Below are 26,976 nucleotides of genomic sequence, written 5' to 3'. Positions count from 1 at the left end.
TGACAAAATCTTGAGAATGAAAACAATCATACAATTTTCATTGCATTGATAAAATCTTTAGTACATTTTATGGTTATCTTCAGAAGATGTGAAAATTGACTGATCTTCTCTCCTCATTTTTGGATGAGTTGGAGCATTTTTTTTAGTATCTAAGTTAATTCTTTGATGCAGTATATTATTGACTCTTGTGAACTCGTCTGGTCTTGCAGTTATTGATGGATTGGAGTGATACCTGGTACATAGCATTGTCACCTTATGAAAATGTACAGACTGACCAATCAGTTATGTTTTCATGACCTATGTAGGAGTTATTGCCCTTTTTTACTTGAATCTAGAGGCTGTTAGTATCATGTGTTCAAATGAGACTACTGTACAATCATCTCCATCATTGGGGTTGGGGTTGGGTGTGCATGCAGAAAAGGCAGGTTATATTCCTTGAACTAACAGCTCATCATGCCCCTAATACCTAACTAGATTTCCTCATATACACCAGTACCTCACTAGATTACCTCTTACCACCAGTACCTTGCTAGAGATCTTCATATCTTACTATACATCTAATACTCGTTAGAGAGTGTTTATAACTCATCATACCTCTAGTATCTCATTAGATTACCTCACCTCACCATACCTCAAATACCTCACTAGAATATATTGTACCTCACAATACCTCAAGTACCTCACTTGAAAAAACATCATACCTCAGCATATCTTTTTTACACACTAGATAGTACCTCCTACCTCACCATGCCTTTAGTTTGCAATAACTGTGAAGCCGTTTATTATCATGGGTATCAATTCTGGTTGGCTTTCAGACATGGCCATGTCAGTTCTTAAATTTTTAGATAACTCTGATGGAGAAGAAGTCACATTTTATCAATGTTTGATGGGTCTTTATTGGTTTTTAGATTAGACTGGTTCAAAATGCATTTCTAAATTATCTTCCTTATCTTGAGTAGAAGGGTTATGGAATGTTGCAATGACTTCACTGTTTCAGTAGTTGTTATATAATGCTACAAGTTTTTACTTACCTGCCTTTAACTTGCAGCCTTCCAACTTGCATACAGGTAGTTTATGTACCAAGAAGAAAAAACTGTATGGTAGAAACTGATCACATTTAAAAATATTGGATGATTTCCTGACCTCCTTAAACTGTTTATTTAAAAAATAGGGGGTTTTTTTTGGCAAAAAATAAAGTTGCAATTTTATGCTTTGATCTAAAGATGTTTAGAAGTATTTTGTATGGAAGTGGCCAAATATTCTGAATTGTTATTAATTATTTTCATGAAGTTACCATGTAAGAATAAACCGAAAGGTATTTAACTCCCATTTATCCTGATGTAAAGTGGACTGGAACTGAAGCTTAAAAAGATCATTAAAATAGTAAATTTATATTTTATAATAAATACCCTTTTTCCCTGACCATTTTTATTACTTTGTGAAACTGCCGAATATCATAATTCATGCAGCAAAATAAAGGTCCAGATGTTTTGTTCTTGAATCTTAATTTTGTATTCTCAACTGACTAGGTTTGGATGTGTGGTGGAGTACTCGAGATAATACCATGCTCTCATGTTGGACACATATTCCGCAAGAGAAGCCCATACAAGTGGCGATCAGGGGTCAATGTAGTGAAGAAAAATTCCGTGCGACTTGCTGAAGTTTGGATGGATGACTATAAAAAGTATTATTATGAGAGGTTTAATTTTGACTTGGTGAGTAGGTTTTGATATTTGTGTATCCATAACTTTACAAACATTTACTCTTCAGAGAACTTTAAAATGATACAATAACTTATTATCCTCTGAGCCAAGTAACTAGATACCGCATATACCCACTTATAAGACCAGTCAAACTGAGCCAAGTAACTAGGTACCACATATGCCCACTTGTAAGACCAGTCAAACTGAGCCAAGTAACTAGGTACCACATATACCCACTTATAAGACCAGTCAAACTGAGCCAAGTAACTAGGTACCGTATATACCCACTTATAAGACCAGTCAAACTGAGCCAAGTAACTAGGTACCGTATATACCCACTTATAAGACCAGTCAAACTGAGCCAAGTAACTAGATACCACATATACCCACTTATAAGACCAGTCAAACTGAGCCAAGTAACTAGGTACCGTATATACCCACTTATAAGACCAATCAAACTGCAAACAGCAATGATCTGAATCTGCTGTAATCTTAAATACTGCACAGACCCAGATCTGCTGGTACATTGAGCAATGGCAGATCTGGGTCTGTACAGCTTGCCTTATAAGTGAGTATATACAGTAGAGTGATCACCTAGGGCAGTATCAGTTCTATCGGTGCATGTATACCAGAGACTCGACATTATTTGTGTTCCTAATGTTGAGCTGAAATTCAGCAAAGCTGTTCATGAAAAAGTAATCTACATAGTGGAATAAATTTCATATAACATTCAGAAATTAAAAGCTTATTTAGAATGATCAAAGATTGTTTAGATTTCTAGTATTTGTCATCTTGTCATGATAATCCATCAATTCATATATAATTCCATGAACTTGAGATTTCCATTTACTATTTATAAAAGACAGCCTTCAGTACGGGGCCCTGAGTGGCCGAGTGGTCTAAAGCGCTCTCCGTTATGGATCACTGCCATCTCACCTCTGTCTGCGTGTTTTTTAGTCTAAGATTTGGCCAATGTGGGGGTATGTGAGAAAACTTGCCAGTAGCTTCTCTTGGGTCGGTGGTTCTTCCCGGGTTTATCCAGAGTTCTTCCTCCACCATTAATACTGGCCGCCATGCATAGCCTATCATGTGCTGAAAAATGGCGTTAAACCCAACAACAATAAGCTTCAATACAGTTTATCAGAAATGTTTGAAATTAAATTTATGTACATTCAAATCTTAATTTGTTATTGATCCTTAATAAGTAGTCTCTTACCGATATAAGTTCGATCATTAATTATCTATCGATCCTCTTTTATTTTTTAATGGTTTCTATTCATCCTTCTTATCACATTCCCATAAATACTGCTTTTTACAGATTACTAATGATTTGAGCCAATGAGAATTCTTTGTCAGCTCTGTTAATTTTTCTGGCAGCTGGTTCACCATGTTGTTTTAAATTTGTACCATTCACTTCTTGCATATTTTCAAATATCTCCTCTGTTTTTTGTGCTATTGATATAATGTTTTATCTGTGTTCATTTGTGTCCTATATTTGTCAACAATTCCTATCTTGAATTTCTCCAAAATACACCATACAAGTTTTCGTAAAATTTTACAATACATAGTGTACTCTATTCATTCATTTGTTTCTTGGTATGGGTAAAACATACCTTACTTTATGTTCCAACTTAAATTTTGTTTATTTATTTGACTTTGAAAGAAAAGAAACTATGTGCAGCAAATTGATGTACCAATGAAAGTTACTACTAATTAATAAGACACCTGTAAAATTAAAGGGTCCACCTAAATATCACAATGGGCAAAGATCTTGAATGGCAAAATTGAATCTGTAACATAATTTCAGTTCTTATTTATCCATTTTACACTGTATTTTGAAATATAATAGTTTATACTGTATTTTAGAATATAACAGTTTACACTGAATTTTTTTTTATAACAGTTAACACTGTTTTAGAATATAACAGTTTTTACTGTAGTTTGGAATATAAGTTTTCACTATTTTCAAATGTAACAGTTTTTACACTGTATTTTCAAATATAAATCTTTTAGAATATAACGTTTCATCTGTAGTTTGTAATATAACAGTTTTCACTATTTTCAAATATAAGTTTTTACAATGTATTTTCAAATATAACAGTTTACACTCTTTTAGAATATAAAGTTTCATATGTATTTTGGAATATAACAGTTTACACTGTATTTTAGAAAATAACAGTTTACACTGTATTTTGGAAAATAACAGTTTACACTGTATTTTGGAATATAACAGTTTACACTAGTTTGGAATATAACAGTTTACACTGTATTTTGGAATATAACAGTTTACACTGTAGTTGAATTATAACAGTTTACACTGTGGTTTGGAATATAACAGTTTTAAATACACTGTATTTTAGAATATAAGTTTTCACTATTTTTGAATATAACAGTTTACACTGTATTTTGGAATATAACAGTTAACACTATTTTAGAATATAACAGTTTACACTGTAGTTTGGAATATAACAGTTTTCACTATTTTCGAATATAAGAGTTTATGCTGTATTTTGGAATATAGCAGCATCTTATTCCCTTACACCCAGTAACATTCCTGGGCCACATACATGGTTAAAGCCAGTGGGGTTGAGTCCATCAATATATCAACGCTTTATCTCTGGCATATATCATGTGATTCTTTAAAATGATGTGCATTGTTTTCTAGGGTGATTATGGAGATGTTACAGAAAGAAGAAAGTTGAGGGAAAATTTGAAATGTAACAGCTTTGATTGGTTTGTCAAGAATGTGTATCCAGACCTATTCATCCCTGGAGAAGCCATAGCATCAGGGGAGGTAAGTAAAGAGGCCATACTGTGCATTTTGGTAAACAGTTTTGGAGTGGAACTGTTCATCCAAATAATCTTTCAAAACATAAAAGAACAGTATTTTAGAACAGGTGCATTCAGCCTTGTTAGACTGGAGGTAAAAACAAACGGTCACTGGTCACATGAGCAAACAAAATTCGTTATCACTAATTACTCTTGTTATTTAAAAAAATTTAAAAGACTGCCAAAATGGCCACAGGCCACACAGTGTGAAGGACTAGGCTGCATGTGGGACCTTGGGTTGGAAATGCCTGATTTTGAGCTTATTATTTAATACCTCTAAAAAGGTGTGAACTGGATTTAGACATACTGTGGAATCATTTCATTGTGGATATGGTCATGCAGACTAATTTTTTGGTACCATCTATACTCACTTATAAATTTAGTCAGCTGCAAAGCAACATAGGCCCTAATCTGCTCTTGTATAATGCACTGGCAGATCAGTGAATGTCTTTGTTCTGTTGATTCTAAAAAATGCACAAGCTCAGATCTGCCAGTACAATATGTGGCAGTTGCTCGATTTGCAGTTGAATTCAAGTCATGTCACCAGTACTTCAGCCAAGGATATAGCCAATCAGATCACCACTACTTTATCCATGGATATAGCCAATCAGGTCACCACTACTGTAGCCATGATTATAGCCAATTAGATTACCACTACTGTAGCCATGGATATAGCCAATGAGATTACCACTACTGTAGCCATGGATATAGCCAATCGGATCACCACTACTGTATCAGTGGTTATAGCCAATCAGATAAGTTGTCAAAGCTATAATCCATTCAACTACTAGTTAACAGAATTTCACAGAATTTGACAGAAAGAATCCTGGAATTGAGAACTTAAAAATTTATTATAACGATTCTGATCCACCATCACATATGCCAATTGTTATTGAAAAAAGATTTTATTTTCAAAAACTTTGCAATATGACAGAAAGCATTCTAGCAGAGGGATTTCAGTTTTATACATCTGATCTGCTATCAGATGTGGCCACTGGTACTAAAATAACACCTTTTAAAATAATAACCTTTCAAAAAGAGACTCAATAGAATTTGGAAAGAAGCATCCTGATGTAGAGGGCTTTAAAGTTTATTTCAATATGGCTATCATTACTATCAGTAGAAAAAAGCTTTGTATGACTTCAATGCAAAAACCGCACACAAGAATTGATGATTTGGATGAAAGCATCAAGATATATAAAGTACTTTAACATTTTGTAGATATGATGATGATCCGTCATTTCAAACAATAGTGAGTTTTAAAAATTAGCTGTACAAACTTACCGAATTTGAAAAAAATCATCTTGAATGGAAGGCTTTCAGATTTCTCCAAATAATGCAGATCCACTGTAAAATTTGACCATCATTGCTATAAATAGGAAATCTTTTTCAAAAACCACACAAAATTTGGCCACTTTTAACAGAAAGTATCATGGCATACAACAGTTTCACATTTACGCAAATACTCATCTGTTATTAAGTATGGCCACCATTGCTAAAAAATGAAAATCGTAAAGTTGCTTCTCATAAACAGCTGGCACAAATGGCTTTCAGTTTGTTTAAAATAATGCAAATCCGCCATTAGATTTAACCACATTTACTTATTATTATACAAACCTTTCTTATGAATTCTTTAATTAAAGCTGTCCACCAGATAGCATCTTGGCAAGACGGTCTTTACAAATTGTACAAATTATACTGATCCACAATTATAAATGGCCACTGCTAATAAAAGTTTAAAATCATTTAATGACTTCTGAAAAACTACACTCCAGATATTGCCCAAATTTTATAGCAGTCATTTTGGCATAAAGGTCTTGCAAATTTCTACAAATGATGTCACCACACCATCAAATGCAGTTTCTGTTACTGTCATTGAAAAATCTTTAAATGTTCTTGCAAACTGCTTAGCAGAATTAGAACAAATAATTTGGTTGAAAGCATTCTCGTTTAATGGCCTTACAATTATATATACATTATGCTGATTTGCTTTCAAATATTGACATGATTGCTAAAAAGAGAACACACTTAAATGGCTTTCATCTCCACTATGACACATTTTTGGTGAGTTCTGTGTGTGTATGTATGTATGTACATCCATCCATCCATCCATCCATCCCATCCATTAATTGGCCTTGTGGTTAGAGCATCTGCCTCAGATGTGGAAGGTGGCAGGTTCAATCCCTGACTGAGTTTACCAAAGACTTATAGAAATGGTACTAACAGCTGCCTCGCTAGGCACTCGGCATTAAGAGGTTAGTGTTAGGACTGGTGGGCCAGGTGTCCGGATAATATTGTCAATCAATTCAGTTGGCCACATTTACTTTCTGATTTGCATAAAGATTTATTTGATCAAGAACTACTTTCCAAAGAAAAGCTTTAAATAGTCTTTTGGCTTGGAATTCACCATTTCTCTATTTACTTTTCAAAATTAAACTGAATGGGGGTGGGGTTGACCATCATGGTGTCTATTTTCCTCCAGCCAGCATGTACTCAACATTTTCTGGCTTAAAATATCTTATTGGTATTTCCAGTAACACTTTCCCAGCACCAATAATCTTATCTACTTCAAAACTTCACAAATTATTGTCATGATCACTATGTTCGGTCCCAGTTTGCCAAACAAAAACATAATCTGAAGATGGATTATGTTTGGAGCAGCTACTTTGAGTGTTTTAGGTAGTATGTGTATTAACCAGCATTTGTAGAACTGTTTTTGCAGTGGATGGTAAAACTGTAACAGAATGCTTGTTCCAGGGCTAAATGTACTAATCAAATTTAGATTCATAACCATTTATGTCCTGACAAGCAATTTAAAGGTTAATAATTTCATCTCGGTATTGAAGCCTTTCAGTACTGGGCAAATTATACTGACATACTATCCCATATAGACGAAGAAAAACAAGCCACGTGAGAAACCTTGAAACAGTCTATCTAACATGTGCAATAAACATTATTGGAAGAAATTTATGTGGTAAGCAGTCTAATGACCCAGACAGATTATATCCCAAGTCTGCTTACCAGTAAGTAGATCTGATTGGCATCAGTATGAGGTCATGTCCTGCTCACCTTTCTATTCACCAATCAAATTACAGCTTTCATACTGCTGTAAGTGAAAATGACAAAAGCACAGTGTTACAAACAGTGACTTGCTAACACAAACTATTAATCTTTATATATAAGGATACTAAAATTAAGTCAACCCAAAGGTAAGCAGAACTTCTGTTAGTGATAGTCACCTCAGTGTTATGTTGTAAATCTAGATTATTGTCTGATTGCTAACCTTCATTTGTGAAATAGGTAGATGTCAGCCCGATGAGTGATATTGGGTCCACTTAAACCTCTTGTTTAAATTTCAACTTTGAAATGTTGACTTATAAAAGAGGTATATTTTTCAATAGATAAATAACTTGTTTCAATTTTTCAGTTCTGTTTTGACATAAAATTGGTCTCGTTTTCTCAGGGATAATTTTTAAAAATGCAACTTTGAAATGAGTATCTATTGAAAAATGTGCCTTTATAAAGTTGTGAATTTTCATGGTGTTCCAGTTTGCGTGATTTTGAGTTGCTACACTACTATCCATTTCTCATTTCCATGATCATTAAAAATTCTGTTTGAAATAAATGCTTGTCTAATTTTCTTTTTCAATTTACTTTTTGTATTGATTTATTTATTACTAATGTTGTTGTATTTGATTTTTTCATTTATTTGAGAACGAGTAAAACTTTTTCACTATTGAACTCAATTGTTACAAAATGCATGCCATTTTATATTTACAGATTCGAAATAAAGAAAAACCCATGTGTGTAGATAGCTCTGTAGACTCAAATAACTTTCACAAACCTGTCAACATGTGGCCTTGTCACAATCAGGGAGGAAATCAGGTAAGTCTGTGTCAACAGGTGTCAGGAATTTTATGAACTGGTAAATAAATATTCAGACATGTCAATCAATCGTAATTAACAAGTTATTACGTCATTACATTTAATCATCTCTGTTGTCTATAAACTGAAGCCTGATGATAGTGGTTACAAAATGTGGGACAACCTTACATTATCAATTCCCATCTCATTACTTTGAACAACATTGAGGTCTACAAACTGAAGTCAGCTGTGAGTAGTTGCTTAATACTAGATAGTATGGGCCACCTTAACAGCTGTGGTACCACTCCACTGGCCTGGTGGTTAGAGTATCTGCCTCGGATGCAGGTTGTTCGGTTCGAACCCTGGCCAAGTCATACCAAAGACTTAAAAAATGGTTTTAACAGCTTCCTCACATGGTACTCAGCATTAAGAGGTTAGTGTTAGGACTGGTCGGCCTGGTGTCAGGATAATGTGACTGGGTGGGACATCAAGCTACATGTCTACAGCATGATGCCCCAGTGCTAGACATCACTATAAACTGCCACACTGCAGACATCATAGCGATATGACTGAATTTTTAAAAAATTTGTTAAAAATCTAAATCACATACACTCCCATTCACACCTTAACAGCTGTGTATCTCATTAGCTATAACCAATTAGAGGGCAAGAAACTGGAAGTAGTTACCTAATGTTATATAATGTGGGACAAGCCTGTGTTTTTTAACTGCTCCATATCTCATTTCTGATAACCAACTGAAGAGCTTTAAATTTAACTCTGGTGTGAGTACTTGGGCAACTTTACCAAACAGTTCTTATTTTATTACCTGTGTACAATTAGAGAGCTATAAATTGAAGTCTGGTGTTACATAATGTGGGACAGCTTTATCAAACGATTCTTATTTTATTACCTATATATAACATGGGACAAGATCTGAGAATGGTTCCCACAATAGGAAGTAAAAAATATTGTGAATATACAATAACTTGCAGTTATAATAACTTAAAAAATGTTGTTTTAAACTTGCTCAGATTTCAATTTTTTTAATCATGAAAAATATCGTAGAGCATCCTGCCAGTGTTAAAGAGTTCTGAGTTAAAGGTTCTATCAAGGCCACTTTAAGCCTTGATTTATATGCTCCACTTCACCCCCTTACCCACCAACCCACCAACCCCATTCCCCAAGTAAGGGGCATAGAGTTTTACCCTTGTGCATCTCTTCCTCTCATTTCATGTCTGTCCATCCTCAAAAATTTCATTTGTGCACAGTTAATTTTGAAGTAAAATATGGATTGAAACCGCACAAAAAATGAGGCATTAAAAAAATTCATCCTAGGTCAAATTAAGTTAAACATTTTCCAACAAAATGTTTTCCATATACATGTAATTTTCTGCTTTTTTTCTGAAGTAAAAGAAATTATCTTATTGTACTGAACATGAAAGATATATTATGTAATAGAAGAATGGTTTACCAGTGTTGCACATTGAGCAGTATTTTGTCCTTTGTTCCCCAATTATTGACCATGTGCACATGCTTTTTCATCAGGAAAATACAGTTTGACAAATAAGTTCAAGTTTCATTAGTGGATGTTCATCCATGTCTCAGTTGACACTAGCAATATCATTAGTGGATGTTCATCCATGTGTCAGTTGACACTAGCAATGTCATTAGTGGATGTTCATCCATGTCTCAGTTGACACTAACAATGTCATTAGTGGATGTTCATCCATGTCTCAGTTGACACTAGCAATGTCCAGAGTTAGACAAGGTAAGATGACGATTAAGAGTAGATTTAAAAGAATGGAAACATTCCAGTGTATGGAGTTACCTGAGTATATGATACAACTTTTAATCCAGTAATGTGATAGTACAGTGCAGACCACAAAGTTAAGGTGGCAAAACTGTCAAAGCAACAAGATTATCTCATTTCTTATAACGCTATTAGTGCATTATGGACTATTATTTCACTTTGGTGTTCTAAAATGTTGAGCGCCTCCCAAATTTGGAGGGTTGGGGGACATAATGTTCCATGCCTTGGGGATTCTGTTTGCAACTCAGATATATCAGGCTTGTATGCTTTAAATAGCACAACAATATTGGACTGTCTTTCACACCTTGATGCGACACAGAAGTAGTTTGTAATAGAAGATAGTGTACCCATGTCTTGTGAATTAAATAAAAGAAGTGTACACAACCAACAAAAATAATCAACATGTATATTTATGGATTATATCTTGCCTTCATTCCTTTTTGCTTCCTGCACATGCATAGTTGGGGCAGGGGTGGTCAGCAAAACTGTAGAAAGCAGCCATTTTCAAGCAAAATGCTTCTTCTAAAAAGAAACTAGCAACAGTTTGCTTCCAATACTTTAATCTTATTTGTGTCATGTTAGTCTCTCTTCAGCTGGACTTGGATTTTATAGGGACTGAATAAATGCAAAAGACACATAAGGGTTGGCTCAAAACAGATTTTTAAAAAAATTGACATAAATTTTACTTTGAATTTATTTTTTGTTTGTTCTGTAACGATGTTTAAAAATTGTAAAATTAAAATTGCGCTCAGTGATAAGAAGTTGAAAATCACAATTAAAGGACAACTGTACGTATAGGTTTCTCCAATCTAAAAACAGTGTAATATCATCACATGACACGTAATATAATATGCAAATAGCAGGTAGGTCATGAGATGCTTTCACATTGATTTCTGTGGTAAGAACAGTTGACTATTTACTGCTGTCACTGATTGGATCATATCATTTTTAAGCAGTCATGTAGCTTCTAAAGAGTAAAGCCATTTTGATCTACAGATAAAGTAAGTCATTTCTTGTGTAATGGGGTTGTGAGGTAATTCAGTCTGTGACTGAGTGAAAGTTTATGCTGTATTCTCTCTATCTCTATCTCTCTCTCTCTCTCTCATTATAATGATAAGCATTCTCATCACTTGTAGCTCAGTTACCTAGATATTATGATCTATAGTGCAATTTCACATATGCATCCACATTTATCTTTAAATGTTAACACCCTAAAGAAAGTTGTAACATAGTGACCTGCTTGTCTTTCCAAACTGACTATGCCATATTCTTGAATTAAGTGTACTATACAGGCAAACAGACAAGACATCATGCAACATAAATTCCTGTTGTTTTTTTTATTTAGTATGGACCTTCATACTTGAAAGCAGGAAAGTATATAATGTGCAGGCAGATCTAGGTCTATGCATTTTGTTATGACTGTTAGAACAAACATCCTAGACCCTGATGTGCCGGTACATTATGTAATGGCAGATGTGAGTCTACATTGTTTGCAGTTTGACTGGACTTTCAGTTGAGTACATATGGCAATTTAGACTACTTGCATTTTTTATTCAATTCCAGTTTTGGATGTTGAGTAAATCGGGAGAAATCCGTCGGGACGATGGCTGCTTGGACTTTTCAGGGGGTGAGAATGTTATCATTTATCCATGTCATGGCCAAAGAGGAAACCAGGAATGGCAGTATCGAGAAGTAAGTGGCAGAGAATGTGATTTATTATTTAACTATTTCATTTGTAGGTGTTTGTTAAATTTTTGACTGATTATTCAGCCATATAGAAATAAAATCATTACTGGCCTAAACAAGAGAAGAATTCAGTTATTTTAACCACCTGATGAAAGTCTAAGGTTGATTAGAAGAAAAAATTACACGCAAGCAGAAAGTAGCCTGAAATATTCTTTACAAAAATTTAGGACCCCAAGTGGCCAAGTGCCTTTACCAATCACTGACATCTCACTACTGTTTGCGTGGGTTCTACTCTGAGACTCCTCAAATGGGGGCATGTGAGAAAGCTTGCAAGTAGCTTCCTGTGGGTTGGTGGTTCTTCCTGGCATTTTCCTGGGTTTTTCCTCCACCACTGTCTCTCGTGTATAGTCTGTTGTGCTGCAAAATGATGTTAGACCAGTACAAAATTTTCCAGGCGGACTTGCGGCTGATTTCAGACAGGTTTTTAAATGTTTTCTGCCTAAACCATGACTGCTCATATTAACGAAGCTTAGGCGAATTTCAAGTGGAATTCAGGTGGGTTCAGGGCAGAACTTTATGCGAAATATGCAAATTAGTTTTCCCAAGATTCCACTTTTTAAAAAAATCCTTCTAAGGTTTCCACATGAAATAAAAATCCACCTGAAAAAAATCCTGCCTAAAATCTCTGCCTAAAATAAAAATTAGCCTAAGGTTTCCATCTTAAAAAAGGCTGTCTAAAATTTCCACATAAAAATCATCCACAAAAAAATCTGCTTCAAATTTCTATTAAACAGCATAATGATGCTTAGAAATTATTGGGAATCAATGTTAACAATAATTTTTAAAATGGATCATACATTTTATTTTGACAGACATTATCAAATAAGATTTAGATTTTCTTGCATACAAAACTTGTTCCATGATGGCATCATTCATGTCTTTTTAATTTCACTGAAATTCTGGTGAGGTTTCACAAAAAATTTGGCGAGATCTTGCTAACAATTCATTGAAAGTTTGGTGAGAGTTAACTAAAATATTGGGGCCCCGAGTGGCAGAGTGATCTAAAGCACTCTTTGTTACGGATCACTGCCATCTCACCTCTGTCTGCATGGGTTCGAGTCTTGGATTCGGCCAATGTGGGTATGTGAGAAAGCTTGCCATGTCAAACATGCTCATCCCATCAGTTTCTTTTATGGAAAGATTCATTGGGCAAATACCAGCTTTTCACCAATCAGAACGCTCTTTACAGCAATCATCTGTTATATAATATACGGAACAAATACATATTCAAAGCATCATTGTGGAATAGACCGGACCTAGCAATTACAAAACAAAAACAGTTTCCGAGACAATATAAAAAACGGTCCATCTCAAGGAAAATCGAATCAGGTCAAGAGAAAAGTGAAATTCTGTTTTAAAATGGAAAACAAGAAAACAGTTTTGTTTGGGGTCAGTTAAAACCAATTCAAGTTGAACAATAACAAAAACAACAAAAACACGAACGATAATGACCACTCTGATGGCCTAGTGGTTAGAGCATCCACCTCAGAAGCAGGAGGTTGTGGGTTCAAATCCAGGCAGAGTCATAATAAAGACATGCAAAAATGATACTAACATCTGCCTTGCTAGGTGATCATCATTAAGAGGTTAGTGTTAGGATTGGTCGGCCCGGTGTCAGGATGATGTGACTGGGTGGGACATCATGCTACTTGTCTGCAGCATGAAGCCCAGTGCTAATAATCACTATAAACTGCCACACTGCAGACTTCGTAGTGATATGACTGAAAAATTGTTAAAGCTAGGTTAAAACTCCAAATCACATGCATACATAATCACACAAAGAAATGAACAATAAAATTAAATCTGTCAGAAATAGGAAATACAAAAGTTGCTGAAAATCTATGAAATTGTACAAGAAACTAAAAATAAATTATATTAAAATAGAATAACGGTTGATCTTTTTACATCAGTAAAGTAATATTTCTTATTGATATTTTTTTTAAAATGTCAGTGATATTACAGTCACAAAATATCACTATTTTCAAAGATTTTGGCAAAATCTCCAAGAAATTTCAATCTCAAATTCTTACTGATATTTTCAGAAATTTTGGCAGTGTCAGTGAAATTTCAATTACAAAATATCACTTATATTTTCAGAAATTTTGGCAAAATCTCTGGTGAAATACATTTGAGTGAATGTCACTGAATTTTCACTGTGATTTCATCGAAATTTCAGTCACATTTTTCACTAGGGTATAATTTTTGTAGAACATATTTTAATAGGAAGCAAAAAATCAAGTCCAAGATTCATCCATGCTTATAGTTCGTTTGATAAAGTTTAAAATTACACCTAGCATTTTTCCTAAAATCATTGTAAGTCCAAAATCCATCTTGCAGTAGGAAAATTAACTGAAGAACAATCGGAGTTTTTCCATCAAACAATGATCCTTTAGAAGGAAAAAGAGAAATAGTATGCTAACTATTAGACGGAGTCAGTCTGTCACCTTAGTGGTATTCCCAGTCCACCTAAAATCCATCTGAATTTTGGAGGTTTTACTTTGAATATACCCTGAATCCACCTGAAATCCAGATGGAATCTGTCTAAAAAATTTGTATGGGAATCTGCAAAACAGACAATACAAATGGAAATCCAGTTGCAGTAAATCATTACAGTTTAATCAGGTATCCTGGAAACTCTTGATTTTTTAGAAAAAGTAGACATTATGTTACAAGATATAAATTTTAATTCTGAATTTGGGACTTGTGATCTCCTGTCGTTCATGATTTAGAGTAAACATGCATAAGATATTGCACACAGTATACTCTGCACGCAAATCACACAGAAAAATTTCATGCCATATATATGTTGAGTTTGAATGCAAACTGCAGTGGAACCAGATTTGCCATCATTTAATCTGCCAGCAAATCAGGGTCTATACAGTTACAGGTAAACAACATAATAAATAACAAAACTTATCTGCAGGTGTATCATGCATTGGAGAATCAGGGTCAGTGTTTTTTGCAATTGGTCTCAGCTTGTATATATGATTTTGAAACTTGTTCATGACTCATTATATTCTTCATTTCAGGACAATACTATAGTTCATTTGAATACCAACAAGTGTATGGAAACATCAGTGGATGGACAGAAATTGTTAATGAAGCCATGTACAGGGGTTGACAGGCAGATTTGGAAATGGAAGAGAAAAAATAGCTCAGAGTGATGACCAGTTTTCCTGTAGCCTCAAATTTCTTTAAATATGTCTTCCATTGGCAGGGATTCCATCTCTTTTCATCCACAGAAGTCTATGCAAAAATGTTTTTATGTGCATTTTAAAATGTGATAATCTCGTGCCATTCCCAGTTAACTATGATTTACCATTTGCTATCATCAGTACATGAATTTCTGCTGCACCACTGGCAAACATCTAAGCATTATAGTGTAACATTTTTGGTTACAAATAAAAATGAGAGCAACACCTCTTGAAATGTGCATATACACTTCATGCAGCAGATGGGTATACCCTCATGTTGAGTGCTGCATATTCATGGATTGATGACATCATGACACAAATTTCACCAGTTGACCAATCATTCTTGCACTTGGATCAGATCAGTACCTAAAGGTTTTGTAAAATATAATAAGCTAATCAAATAACACACCTTGAATAGTTTGCAGTGACTTACAAGACTTTGATATAGTTGAGAAAAACTAAGTGTAGATCAAGCAGTGTGACCCAACAATTAGACTTTTCTGTTGGAATATTTATTAATATTTTGTCCACTTGACAGTCAGCTGGAGAAGTCTGCATAAAGCAAAAATTCTTTCAGAGATCCATGGGAGCAAAATTAGGTCCATTTCCAATGTAAATGGACCCTAATCCCAATGTAAAATATTTCTAACTCGTGCAGAATCTCCCAATTCAGTAATAAAAAAGTCCAATATATTTCATATGTTTGATACCAGAGAATAGGGGAATCCAATAAAGTATGCACACTACTTACTTATTGTCCGAAGGATCTTGGCTTTGATGAATGCTATATTTATTTGTGTACAAGGCACACCCAGCAAGGAACAGCTTCAGTCCAAATCCCATCTTGTGTAATCTAACAGTAGACCAGGGCACATGCCGTTTATTGTGTAATCTAACAGTAGACCAGCTGTTTATTCAGTAGATGATTTCCGACAAATAAGATCTTGATTTGTTTCTCATATTAATATCATCTGAGTTGACACTGTTCATGTTGGGCACATTTTTTTGTTGACCCCCCCCCACCACCTTGGCAGAATCTTAACATAGTGACCACTATGGCATCTTTGTCCATGTCCATCCACACCCTAGATTAAGGTCATTGTTAAAGTTTTTAAAGTCTATTAATGTTATTTTGCTTTCTGCCAACGGAAATTGGAACTTCAACAAAAGGTGTTCTCTTGTGTACAGTGCATGGAAGGTCAGGCCGTCATGTTCCAACTTATTGCCCCCACAAAATTTAACAAATCTGATAATTAGAGTGGGACAGAAGGACATAAAATGCCATCATTGTCTGGTCAGCGAGGTACAACGCTGTGGCCTAGCGATGATTGAACTCTTTAGCTGGAGTTGGAGCATGAGATATATGATCAGCCAATCGCAAGAGACTTTACTTTTGTAACATCTTCTTTACTTGAGCCCAGATTTTTTAAATGATTTTCAGATAAAGTCAATGCAATTCATTGATGTTATTATTTCAGATGTATAATTTTTGTTGACCCTAATCTGACGGTTCTTTTATGTATGAACTTTGCTGTTCATAGTTTATTGTCTGTAAATACACAGCTGAATGCAACAAAATTTAATAGGCTTTAATAATTATTAAATTAAGCACCATCAACAATGCAGATATCTGTAATTTTCAGTATGAAACACAAAATAGTTTTATTGTCATAAGATTTGTTGTTATTAGATGGCTGATAATGCTTACACCAGATGTTTTTGTTATAGTGTATATACAAACTTTAAGACATAGCAAAGTTTAAAGTAATATTTTGTAGGACATTACAGATTAACTTAGAGTGAAATTATTATATATCAAAAGCAAAGATTATTCTCCACTTATTTTATGCTTGATTTATAGAAACAGTAAAGTTCCAGTAATGAAACCAGAGGGTCTATTACAGTATTTCTTCAACAATAAGATCAGTGAGCCTATTACAGTGTTTTTCTTATAATAATACCATACCAGGGGCCCAATTGTAGTGTTTCCTATGATGTGACCAGGGGACCTAATTACAATAAGACCAGGAGTTATTTTGCAGTCTTTGTCCTATGACATGACCAGAAACCTGTCTAATACATATTTCAGAATATATGAGTTGGCTTATTTTCAGATGAACATATCCTCAGTAATTGTTTGCCAAAATGTTGTGAATGCACAGGCTTGGTGATCATTAACCAAGGGTTTGTCATCGGATAAATTTCAGTGATGAACCAGATGGTCTTTGAACTCAAAAAGCCTTTTCTCACATCCTGTTGTGAAATCTAATGGTGCTTATGTGATATCTAGAAACTGTTTCATTGATGCTGTCCTGTCTAGTTATTCCATGTTAATGTGCTGAAATTGCAATCCTGTAATGCAGCATGAAGTTGGCATTCATTTGAGTATTCCCTTAACTTTGACGTAGTGTGCCCTTTGAAAAGGCTCTTGGCTATCATTTCCTTGACTCGATATAACCAATAATGTGTTGAAAGTGCCATTAAAAACTAACTCGTCAAGTAACCAACCAAATTGCTTGTTGTATCGTTAGCTGTTGTATTGGAATATCCTTAGATATTCCGATTTTTTAATGGTATATTTGTCACCAGCTATGTCATGGGTATTCGAGTTGTACTAAGCAATGGAAGACAGCATGACGGGAAGCTTTCAGTCACATATTTTACTTGTTTTGGAGTTTCACGCCATTTCTCAGCATAAGATAGGCTCTACATGGCAGCCAGTAAAACAGGATGGAGAAGAACCTGGGTAAACCCACGTGTGAAGCACCAACCCATGGGAGTATTTTACTTTTCACAGAAGAATTTGTCCCAAACCTTTGCATTTTCCAAAAGGAGCCTTTAATTCTGTATATTTGATTATAGAAAATCATAACCAGATTCTTTGTAATTTGATTTTTACAACCAGTCTTCAGGTTCATACTCTTGGTCATTTGACTTTATAACCAGTCTTCACGTTAAAACTTTCGATTATTTGATTTTTACAACCAGACTTCAAACTCTTGGTCAATTGACTCTTTTTACCAGTCTTTGGTAGCTGTTTCACTATTGATGTAGCAAATTTAACTAAAGTTTTTATACTTTATGGATGCCATGCACAATGTGATACTGATGACATACTGTATACATGCGTTTATTTCACAGCTTGTTTAATCCAAACTTCCCCTCTTGTATAGGGTGAAAAAGTAAATGTGATGGTGTATAGTGCATCTACAATATCATTTAACAAGCTAAACAGAAGGTGTTTATTTTAATGGCATCCTGGTAAAGTTCTTTTGTTTACCTTAGGGGCATCCACGTTCTAAAGGTCTCATAGTCTGTTGTTATGCCAAAGAATTTGTATGCACATTGCAGTGATTTGCTTTCCCTGTCATACAAGGACCCAATAGAAAACATTGACACTTTGCATGGATATCATCAGCGAACTGGGGCAAATCTGCTTGATTCGTCACTGTAATTTACATCATCCAAGTAGTAAAATGTCAGTTTTGAACAACTCTTTTTCTAATATATCTGAACTTCATTACATTATGACCAGTGGACCAGTCTGATAAATTTATCTGAAACTAAATGATGGCTTATTATTGGAACACATTTTGTTGTAAATATTTAAATGTACTGGGGACATGTGATTAAGATAAATTGGGATTGACTGAAAAACATGCACTCAGGATAGGTAATTTACATGAACTGGATTTGGATGAGCAGGGTACTACTGTATTTCAAGTAAAATTCAGATACTGTCATTTAATATGTACAGGAATCATCTTCCAGATTGATAAACTTGTTCATTTCTCAAGTTACGTTGATTCCTTACCATACCTGTCAAAACGGTAATGACTTGCTATTTGACAGTGAGATCATCATTCAGATATTGAATTTTAAAACCACATTATTCATTCATTTTTTGTGATTCATTAGATGTTAGACATTTATTCAAAATTGTAAGCTTCCATCTTGTCTCCAAAATTGTTTAAAAGAAAGACAATCATTTTCTTTTTATATTTTAAATTTTGTGGTATAAAAAGAAAGAGTGTTCCATTTCCTTTCTTTGATTCAGCTGCTTTGCCCAAAGTTGGCAGCAGGATTTGTTGTGGGGTTGGATGTTGAGAATGAGGAATAGATCATTAGGCTTAAAATAGTCATCGTCAAATATTTTAAGGCAAAAGTCACTGCTTTGAATAGAAAAATGGGGTTGAGTGTATGTGTTTTGCTTTGAATAATCACCAGGTGTCATCAGTTATATTTTTTTGCAACATGGGCCCATTATTAAGAACATTAACTTAAATTTTATGCTCACCATTTTATCAAAAAATATTTCTTTTTGCTCAGTCAAAGTATGTCAGTTAGCAAATATCTACAATATTTCAGTTTTTCTTAAATAAAAAAAGTCTTGTGTAACTGACTGGGTTATGAAACAGTGTCAGGACTTGAAGCAGTGATCATACCTATTGGATTTACTGTGAAGTTTAGATCTTGCATATTTTATTTGAGAGATTTGAAGAGGTAAATATGCTATTTTGTATCTATTTATCGGTGGGTTCTTGTGCATGTCTGGATGAACATGAACATTCTGTACTTTTTCATGGGTGTTATTATTTGCTTTCTTGATAAATATTGAAAAATGGACCCATATTTAAATATATGAAAATTACATCAGTCTGTCTTTGAGGGTCTGTTGTTGCTTTTTATTCGGTAGGAATACATTATCACAGATTTGACATTAAATGTTGACATGGATGTTTATCTGGTGGGAATATATTATAGATTTGACATTAAATATTGACATGGACATTTATTTGGTGGGAATACATCATAGATTTGACATTAGATACTGACAGGGACATTTATTTGGTGGGAATACATTATCAGAGATTTGACATTAAATATTGACATGGACATTTATTTGGTGGGAATACATTATCATAAATTTGACATTAAATATTGACATGGACATTTATTTGGTGGGAAAACATTATCATAGATTTGACATTAGATATTGACATGGACATTTATTTGGTGGGAATACATTATCATAGATCTGACATTAGATATTGACAGGGACATTTATTTGGTGGGAATACATTTTCATAGATTTGACATTAAATATTGACATGGACATTTATTCGGTGGGAATATATTATAGATTTGACATTGAATATTGACATGGACATTTATTCGATGGGAATACATTTACATAGATTTGACATTAATGATTAAATATTGACATGGATATTTATTCAGTGGGAATGCATTATCATTGATTTGACATTAAATATTGACATGGATATTTATTTGGTGGGAATACATTATCAGAGATTTGACATTAAATATTGACCTGATGTTTATGACAAAGACTAAAATCATTTAACTGTAGTTGATTAGGTTTTTATATTAACATAATATATGTCATAAATATAGCATGTATTCAGAATTTTGAAAGCCTACAGCAACATGTCAAAGCAAACTAAAAACAACATACACTGTAATTCAAGGTTTTTGGGTGGTTTGTTTTCAAATGGGGTTGTATATCTTATGTTGTAAAGCAATTTAATTGTTTTTCATGATACTTTGAAAGTTTAAATAAAACGTTTTCATTTTGAGTTAAATATATGTTCTGTTTATGGATATCATCCTTAAAGCACTTTTAATCCAATAACATTTTATTTTCAGTGGTTCTCTGTGCATGAAAATATATGTATTGATAAAAAGTAAAAAGAAGTTGATTTATTATAAATGTAAATGTTCTTTGTTTCAAAGCTAAGTTGTAGCCAGAAAGCAAAATAAGCTTTAATATTTGTTAGTGATAAAATTGCATACTTTTTAAATATAAACAATGTATGCAATCATTTGTTTGTGTAACACAAAATAATTTTTTTATATTTTTTTAAATTCATTGTGCATGTTTGGTTTATTTTAAGAAGTTAGAAAATAAAATTTCCACATCTTTTTGCTGATGGGAGACTGATCACTTCCCCGTGCATTTAACTGGTGGCACCATTAGAAAACTCAGTCCAACAAATTTTGTCTTTCATTTTAATATATTTCTCTTTTTTAGTTGTGTTTTTCTTGCAAAGAAAATCACCTATCTTGCAAAGAAAATCACCTACCGTCAATAACACTCAAGGATATAAAGTATGTGTAAACTTTAAGCAGCAAATATAGGCAAGGTTTTTCAGATGTGTAGCAAAACATGCATCATTTTTTTATTTTTTTTAATTTTCATGTCAACAAGGTCTTAAAAGCAAACTTAATTGTCTCTTTTCGAGCAAAGACTTTGCATTAATACACTATTTTCAATAAATAAATGAATAATAGTTCATTGAAATATGTTCTAACTCAACGTGGGTAAGTAGGTACTTTTTATATATGATGTGGTGATGATTAGATTTACTAACTACTCAGATGACCAATGTGTCGTCTCATGTGATCCAAAGGTACTACAGGTTCAATGAAATTATCATCAAATTCAACTTGGTTGGTATCATTTAATTTTCCATTTCATCGGATCACATGAGAGAATTTTAAAAATAAAACAGTATTGTGTCAAATTGAATGTGGTGGGGTCAAAGAGATAAAAAGTTTTCAGAACCATTTGTTAATTGGGGTATTTACCATTAATGGAGGGGGGATCATTTTCAGATTAATCAAAAAGTCTTTCCAAAATGTTTGTCACAGTTAATCCAAGGATTAAAGAGACTAACTATATTTGTAAAACCATTATATTATTTATAACATTGACAAAATTTTGAAACAAAGACCTCAAGATTATACACTGAATGGTTGCATTTTATAACCATGCACTTTTAAATTAAGTATTTGGCATTTATTAATTGACAAGAAGATAATTTCATAATAAAGGAAAGGTGTATATTTTTGAGACCATGACATTAGATGAGTAATATGAAACCTTCATGTGACATTCTCTCAAATACTTGATTGCAAAGAAATAAAAATCTTCATTTTTTAAATAATATTATCTTGTGTAAAATTTTGATTCTTTTTCAAGGGAAGGGGAGACTTAATGACATGTAAATTATTTGGAAGATAGGAAGATGCTATGGGTTACTTTTTTTGGTTTATAATTTACAGACCCTGCCCTGATTACAGTTCTTGTAAATATTATTTTAGGTAATGTAATAAAATGGAACACTCTTTTAAATTAGGATAAGAAATCTAATTTGAGAAAATATTATTAATGGCCGCAGAAAGGAGCTTTGCGGCAAATCTTGGCAGTCAAAAAATTACCTCTAGTTGGTAGCACAGTTAAAATTGAAACAGCGTTTGAAATGTTGCAAAGCTGATCCGGTTGATATTGGCTGGTTTGTTCGGTGGTTCCATGTAACAGGAGATGACTGAATAATAAAACCCATTTTATTTATTGCCCTCTTCCACCCCACCCCTCCATTTTTATTTGTTTACAGTTTGGTAAGATACCCTGCAAGTACTCTTTATTGGTATTCAGTTCAAAGTCTGTAATCATTTTTGATGAATCTTGGCACATGTTATCACATACTTCTTTCATGGTGGAGAAAAACAATGGGTCCTTACAGTGAAATTTGCAAGACGTTAGATCATTTGATGCAAGATTAATTTATTTTTATCTTAGGTTGCAAGTGTATGAAGCATAACTTGGGGAGATGATTATCAAGTGAAATGAGAAAAATGAACACATCAACACATAAGTCTTTAATATCAATAATTCTTCGCATAAACAAATTTCCACTTGATTGACATTTAATTAACAGTTTGCTATGAATGGACATCATAGTTTGACAGTATTTGTAGTCATGAAAACACAAAGATACTTGTAACTATCAGTATGATGATGTTTTATTGATGCTGTTGAAAATAGCCCTTTGTTCTAAGTGATCCACTAGAGGGCAGATTAACTAATTGTCGGGGCCCCAAGTGGTCTAAAGCGTTCTCCGTTACGGATCACTGCCATCTCACCTCTGTCTGCGTGGGTTCGAGTCTCGGATTTGGCTAATGTGGGTATGTGAGAAAGCTTGCCAGTAGCTTCTCGTGGGTCGGTGGTTCTTTCCTGGGTTCTTCCTCCACCATTTATACTGGCCGCCATGTATAACCTATTGTGTGCTGAAAAATGGCGTTAAACCATACAACAACAACAACTTATTGTCATTCATGTCTGCAAAATTTAAAGAGAGTTAATTTAAATCAAGAAGTTATTTGATATAGCTGTAAGGGAGATAACTGTGATCCACTTTCTGAACATTCCATGCAGTTGTAAATAGTGACATGATGGTCATTGGGATATTTATGGTGATTTTCATGTGATGCAGAGAATTATTGCACAATTTTTAAATTATGTTATCATTTTGTCTTGAAATTGTAAAGTTCATTGATTTATTATTGTCTGATTTTTGTATACAATGAAAGTATCCTGTATACATGACTTCATTGAATACTTGATTTTTCCCACCTGCCCATTGATGGATATAATATATGAAAGGTATATTGGCTTTACTAGTTTATATCAATACATAAATACATATATTTTATTTAACCTTTGTAAATGTCTGACCCATTTATTGGCTGTAATACTTTTCGTTTTCAAATTATTTGTTATTATAGATACACTCGTACGTCCCAAAGTTTATGAAGCACACAGCTTGTAACAATTTGTAACAAGGTCACTCTATACATAAATATTTTACATTGGAAACAATTAACCAAGAGGTTATATGATGGAATAATTCATGGATGAACACCTAGTATTATTGTTCATGCCATCTGGCACTTCTGTGGCCTCATGTTTTTTAACCGCTCTGATGGCCTAGTGGTTAGAGCATCCACCTCAGATGTGAGAAGTCACGGGTTCAAACCACAGCAAAGTCATGCCAAAGACTTTTCTTTAAAATGGTACTAACAGCTGCCTCACTAGGCACTCAGAATCAAGAGGTTAGTGTTAGGACTGGTCGGCCTGGTGTCAGTATAATGTGACTGGGTGGGACATCATGCTACATGTCTGCTGCATGATGCCCCAGTGCTAGACATCACTATAAACTGCCACACTGCAGACATTGTAGCGATATGACTAAAAAATTGTTAAAGCTACATTACAAATCCAAACACACTCACACACATCATGTTTTAGGTGCTTGTATTAAAAAGTAACTAGACTTTTGATTACTTGATCCCTTTACAACTATTTCAAGTTGATGTAGAGTAAAATTGTGAAGAGAGTAGATACAATTTAATATCATGTCACTGTACTGAAACAAATGTCATTGCTAAAAATAATTGGGTTTTTTCTATTGCTTTGCAGTGTGACATTTTTGTGACTTGAGTTTTTTTTTTTGTTTGTTTTATTTTTGTTTTTGGTTATGAGGTGGACCACAAATTAGCGTTTGCTGTAAATAAATTTCCTTTGAATTATTTTAGCACTCATCCAGGCACGGTAGGTTATATAGGCTATGTTTCGTCACTGGACAGATTAACAACATTGATTCCATTTGGACTCTTGTGTTGCTAGTCTTAGTGTATCTCATTAGCATTTCATTTTCTACTATTTGACTCCCAGAAGTGTATGCAAGTGTGTCTAGTCGAAACAGATATATATATATATATATATATATATATATATATATATATATATATATATATATATATATATATATATATATATATATATCATTTAGAAGAAGTGCTTTGGTATATATTGATCTTGAAATCCATACTTATCCAAACACATGGTCATATCCTTTTATTTCCGAGAAAAAATGTATTCTTGTGAAAAACATTTTTGTTTGAAGAGTAAATTTGTATGATAACCATTTTCTAAATAACATTTCATAGACCTGCATGAGAACTTTTGTAGATGTATACACAGTGTTTGCAGCAGAAATGATAGAGATACAAGATATGTCTTGTATGGACAGTTTGAGGATTCTGGAATTGGGTAGATAGATTTTCATGTTCTCCAATATAGATTCCTATAGTAATCATCTATAAAAATCTACTCCATGGATACACAATATAATTGCCTATAAATTGTGCATGTCATTATTGTCTTATTTTTATCAAGCCCAGGTCAGTGAAAAGCATGGCAAAGCTGTAATTTCTCTGCTGGTGCTGTCGACAACTACATTGAGAGTTTTGATAGAGTTTTGGTTGAAAGTTTTTATTTTAGTTTGGGCCATCTTGTGTAAATATATCAGATGATATTTAAGTACGTTTAAGTTTCCAAGCTCCTTATCAGAAATGCTATAATTCTAGTCCTCAAATTTAGCGTGGAATTAATTTTCTGTTATAATTATTAAATTCAGATGTACATGTAATTGATTGTTTTATATGGGCTGGTCTTGCATGTGCTTGTTTGACTGTAATGTACATCCATCTGCATTTGTTTGTAATTGTTTTATCTCAGCCACAAATAGAAACATTCTGTAAACACTGGATAGCATAATTTGTTTACACAGCACTGAAGAGATAATAAATATGTGTCCTTTTCTGATGTTTTGCTCATAAAGTCAATTAATATATGAGGATCTGTGATATTTTGATCCTTAATGTGCTGTGATCTAAAGGGTGCAGGTTTAATTCCTGCCATTAGATTCACCCAAGTTGCCTACTTGACAGCAACTAGCCAACTTGTGTTGCTGTGCCAACAGGAACAACAACAAACCAAAGATTGTGGGGGGACATGGAAACACTTTCCTGAGAACAGTTCAGGATGCAGAGACTTGAAATAACCCATCTGACAACATATACTTTATTTTCGAGTACGATGTGACAGCTGATCTTTTGTCATTGCTTCTTTAACAGCTGACAGAATGGCTCAGCAGTTCTCATACTGCCAACTTGAATGCTGATGCTAGTTTGGTGGGTTGAAAATGCAACAGACGTCTTAAGCTTATTTGTCATGTAAACCAGATCAGATTCAAAGGTCTTAAACATGATAATAAGAAGTCTTTGTTTGAATGACACAGATGTATAATAAAGCTCTGATGCAGGGAATCAAGAATTGTTGGTTTATGAGATACGCTTAATTTGGTACTGATGTGGTCAGAATTTATGTTTTATGGTAAATTTTAAGTTTTTTTAAATTATTTATTGCCAGCAAGCATAATGTTCTTGAATTTTAAAATATTATTTGGGTTCTTGTTTTTCTATGTTTAATTTAAAATCCGGAATACCATTACCAAGAATAAAAACATATCCCGGTTTTATTTTCGTTGAAAATTAAAAATATTCACTCATCATACATGAGGTATGGCATTTGAAATTTATGTTGTTACATTTTTCAATAAGACAACAGCCAAAAGAATCATTTCTTTATTGTTCATGTAAGTAACAAGTAGAACATTTATTTCAAGATATAATTGTTAATGTATGTTCTTTGGACTGGGGATGCAGTTCACTGTTAATCACTGTTAAGAACACTTGTATATTTTGTGGGAATTGTTTTGTTTCGTCATGAAAAATATTGTTTTGTATCTATAGCTTTATAGTGTAGAATGCTCTCAATTAAATATAAAATATTTTTGTGTAAAAATAAAGTGCCTTTAAGATGAGAAATAAATATACTTGATAAGATCTTGTTTATCTTGTTTAATAACCGTTATGAAAGTCTTTGAACTTTACACTTGCATGACGCCATGTTATGGTAAGTCAGTATAGATCACAATATACTGACCAAAATACAGAACTTATGTACATGTTGTCCTTGCATGACGCCATGTTATGGTAGGTCAGTATAGTTCACAATATACTGACCAAAATACAGAACTTATGTACATGTTGTCCTTGCCCATTTGTTGATTTGAAGAAAATCTTCTTTGTATTTTTGACACCCTGGCCTTCAGCCATG

The 26,976-nt window shown here is 33.6% G+C and overlaps 1 protein-coding gene across 2 annotated transcripts in view; it reads left to right on the top strand.

Annotated features, from left to right (window-relative positions):
* The window catches only part of LOC149776552 (putative polypeptide N-acetylgalactosaminyltransferase 9), a 236,811-nt gene extending 210,109 nt beyond the window's left edge, over positions 1–26,702 (top strand). For both annotated transcript variants that reach the window (XM_089941011.1, XM_089941012.1), the window contains 5 exons: positions 1,530–1,715; positions 4,369–4,497; positions 8,313–8,417; positions 11,770–11,898; positions 14,982–26,702. In XM_089941011.1, the coding sequence (XP_089797137.1) occupies positions 1,530–1,715; positions 4,369–4,497; positions 8,313–8,417; positions 11,770–11,898; positions 14,982–15,116 (684 nt within the window). In that variant the 3' untranslated portion in view covers positions 15,117–26,702. The remainder of the gene's footprint in view (positions 1–1,529; positions 1,716–4,368; positions 4,498–8,312; positions 8,418–11,769; positions 11,899–14,981) is intronic.
* Positions 26,703–26,976: the final 274 nt, after the last annotated feature.

This window comes from Sinohyriopsis cumingii, chromosome 18 (assembly GCF_028554795.1).
Source record: "Sinohyriopsis cumingii isolate HCF-2022 chromosome 18, ASM2855479v2, whole genome shotgun sequence".
NCBI classification, from domain to species: Eukaryota; Metazoa; Mollusca; class Bivalvia; order Unionida; family Unionidae; genus Sinohyriopsis; species Sinohyriopsis cumingii.
This window is presented reverse-complemented; position numbering and strand designations above follow the sequence as displayed.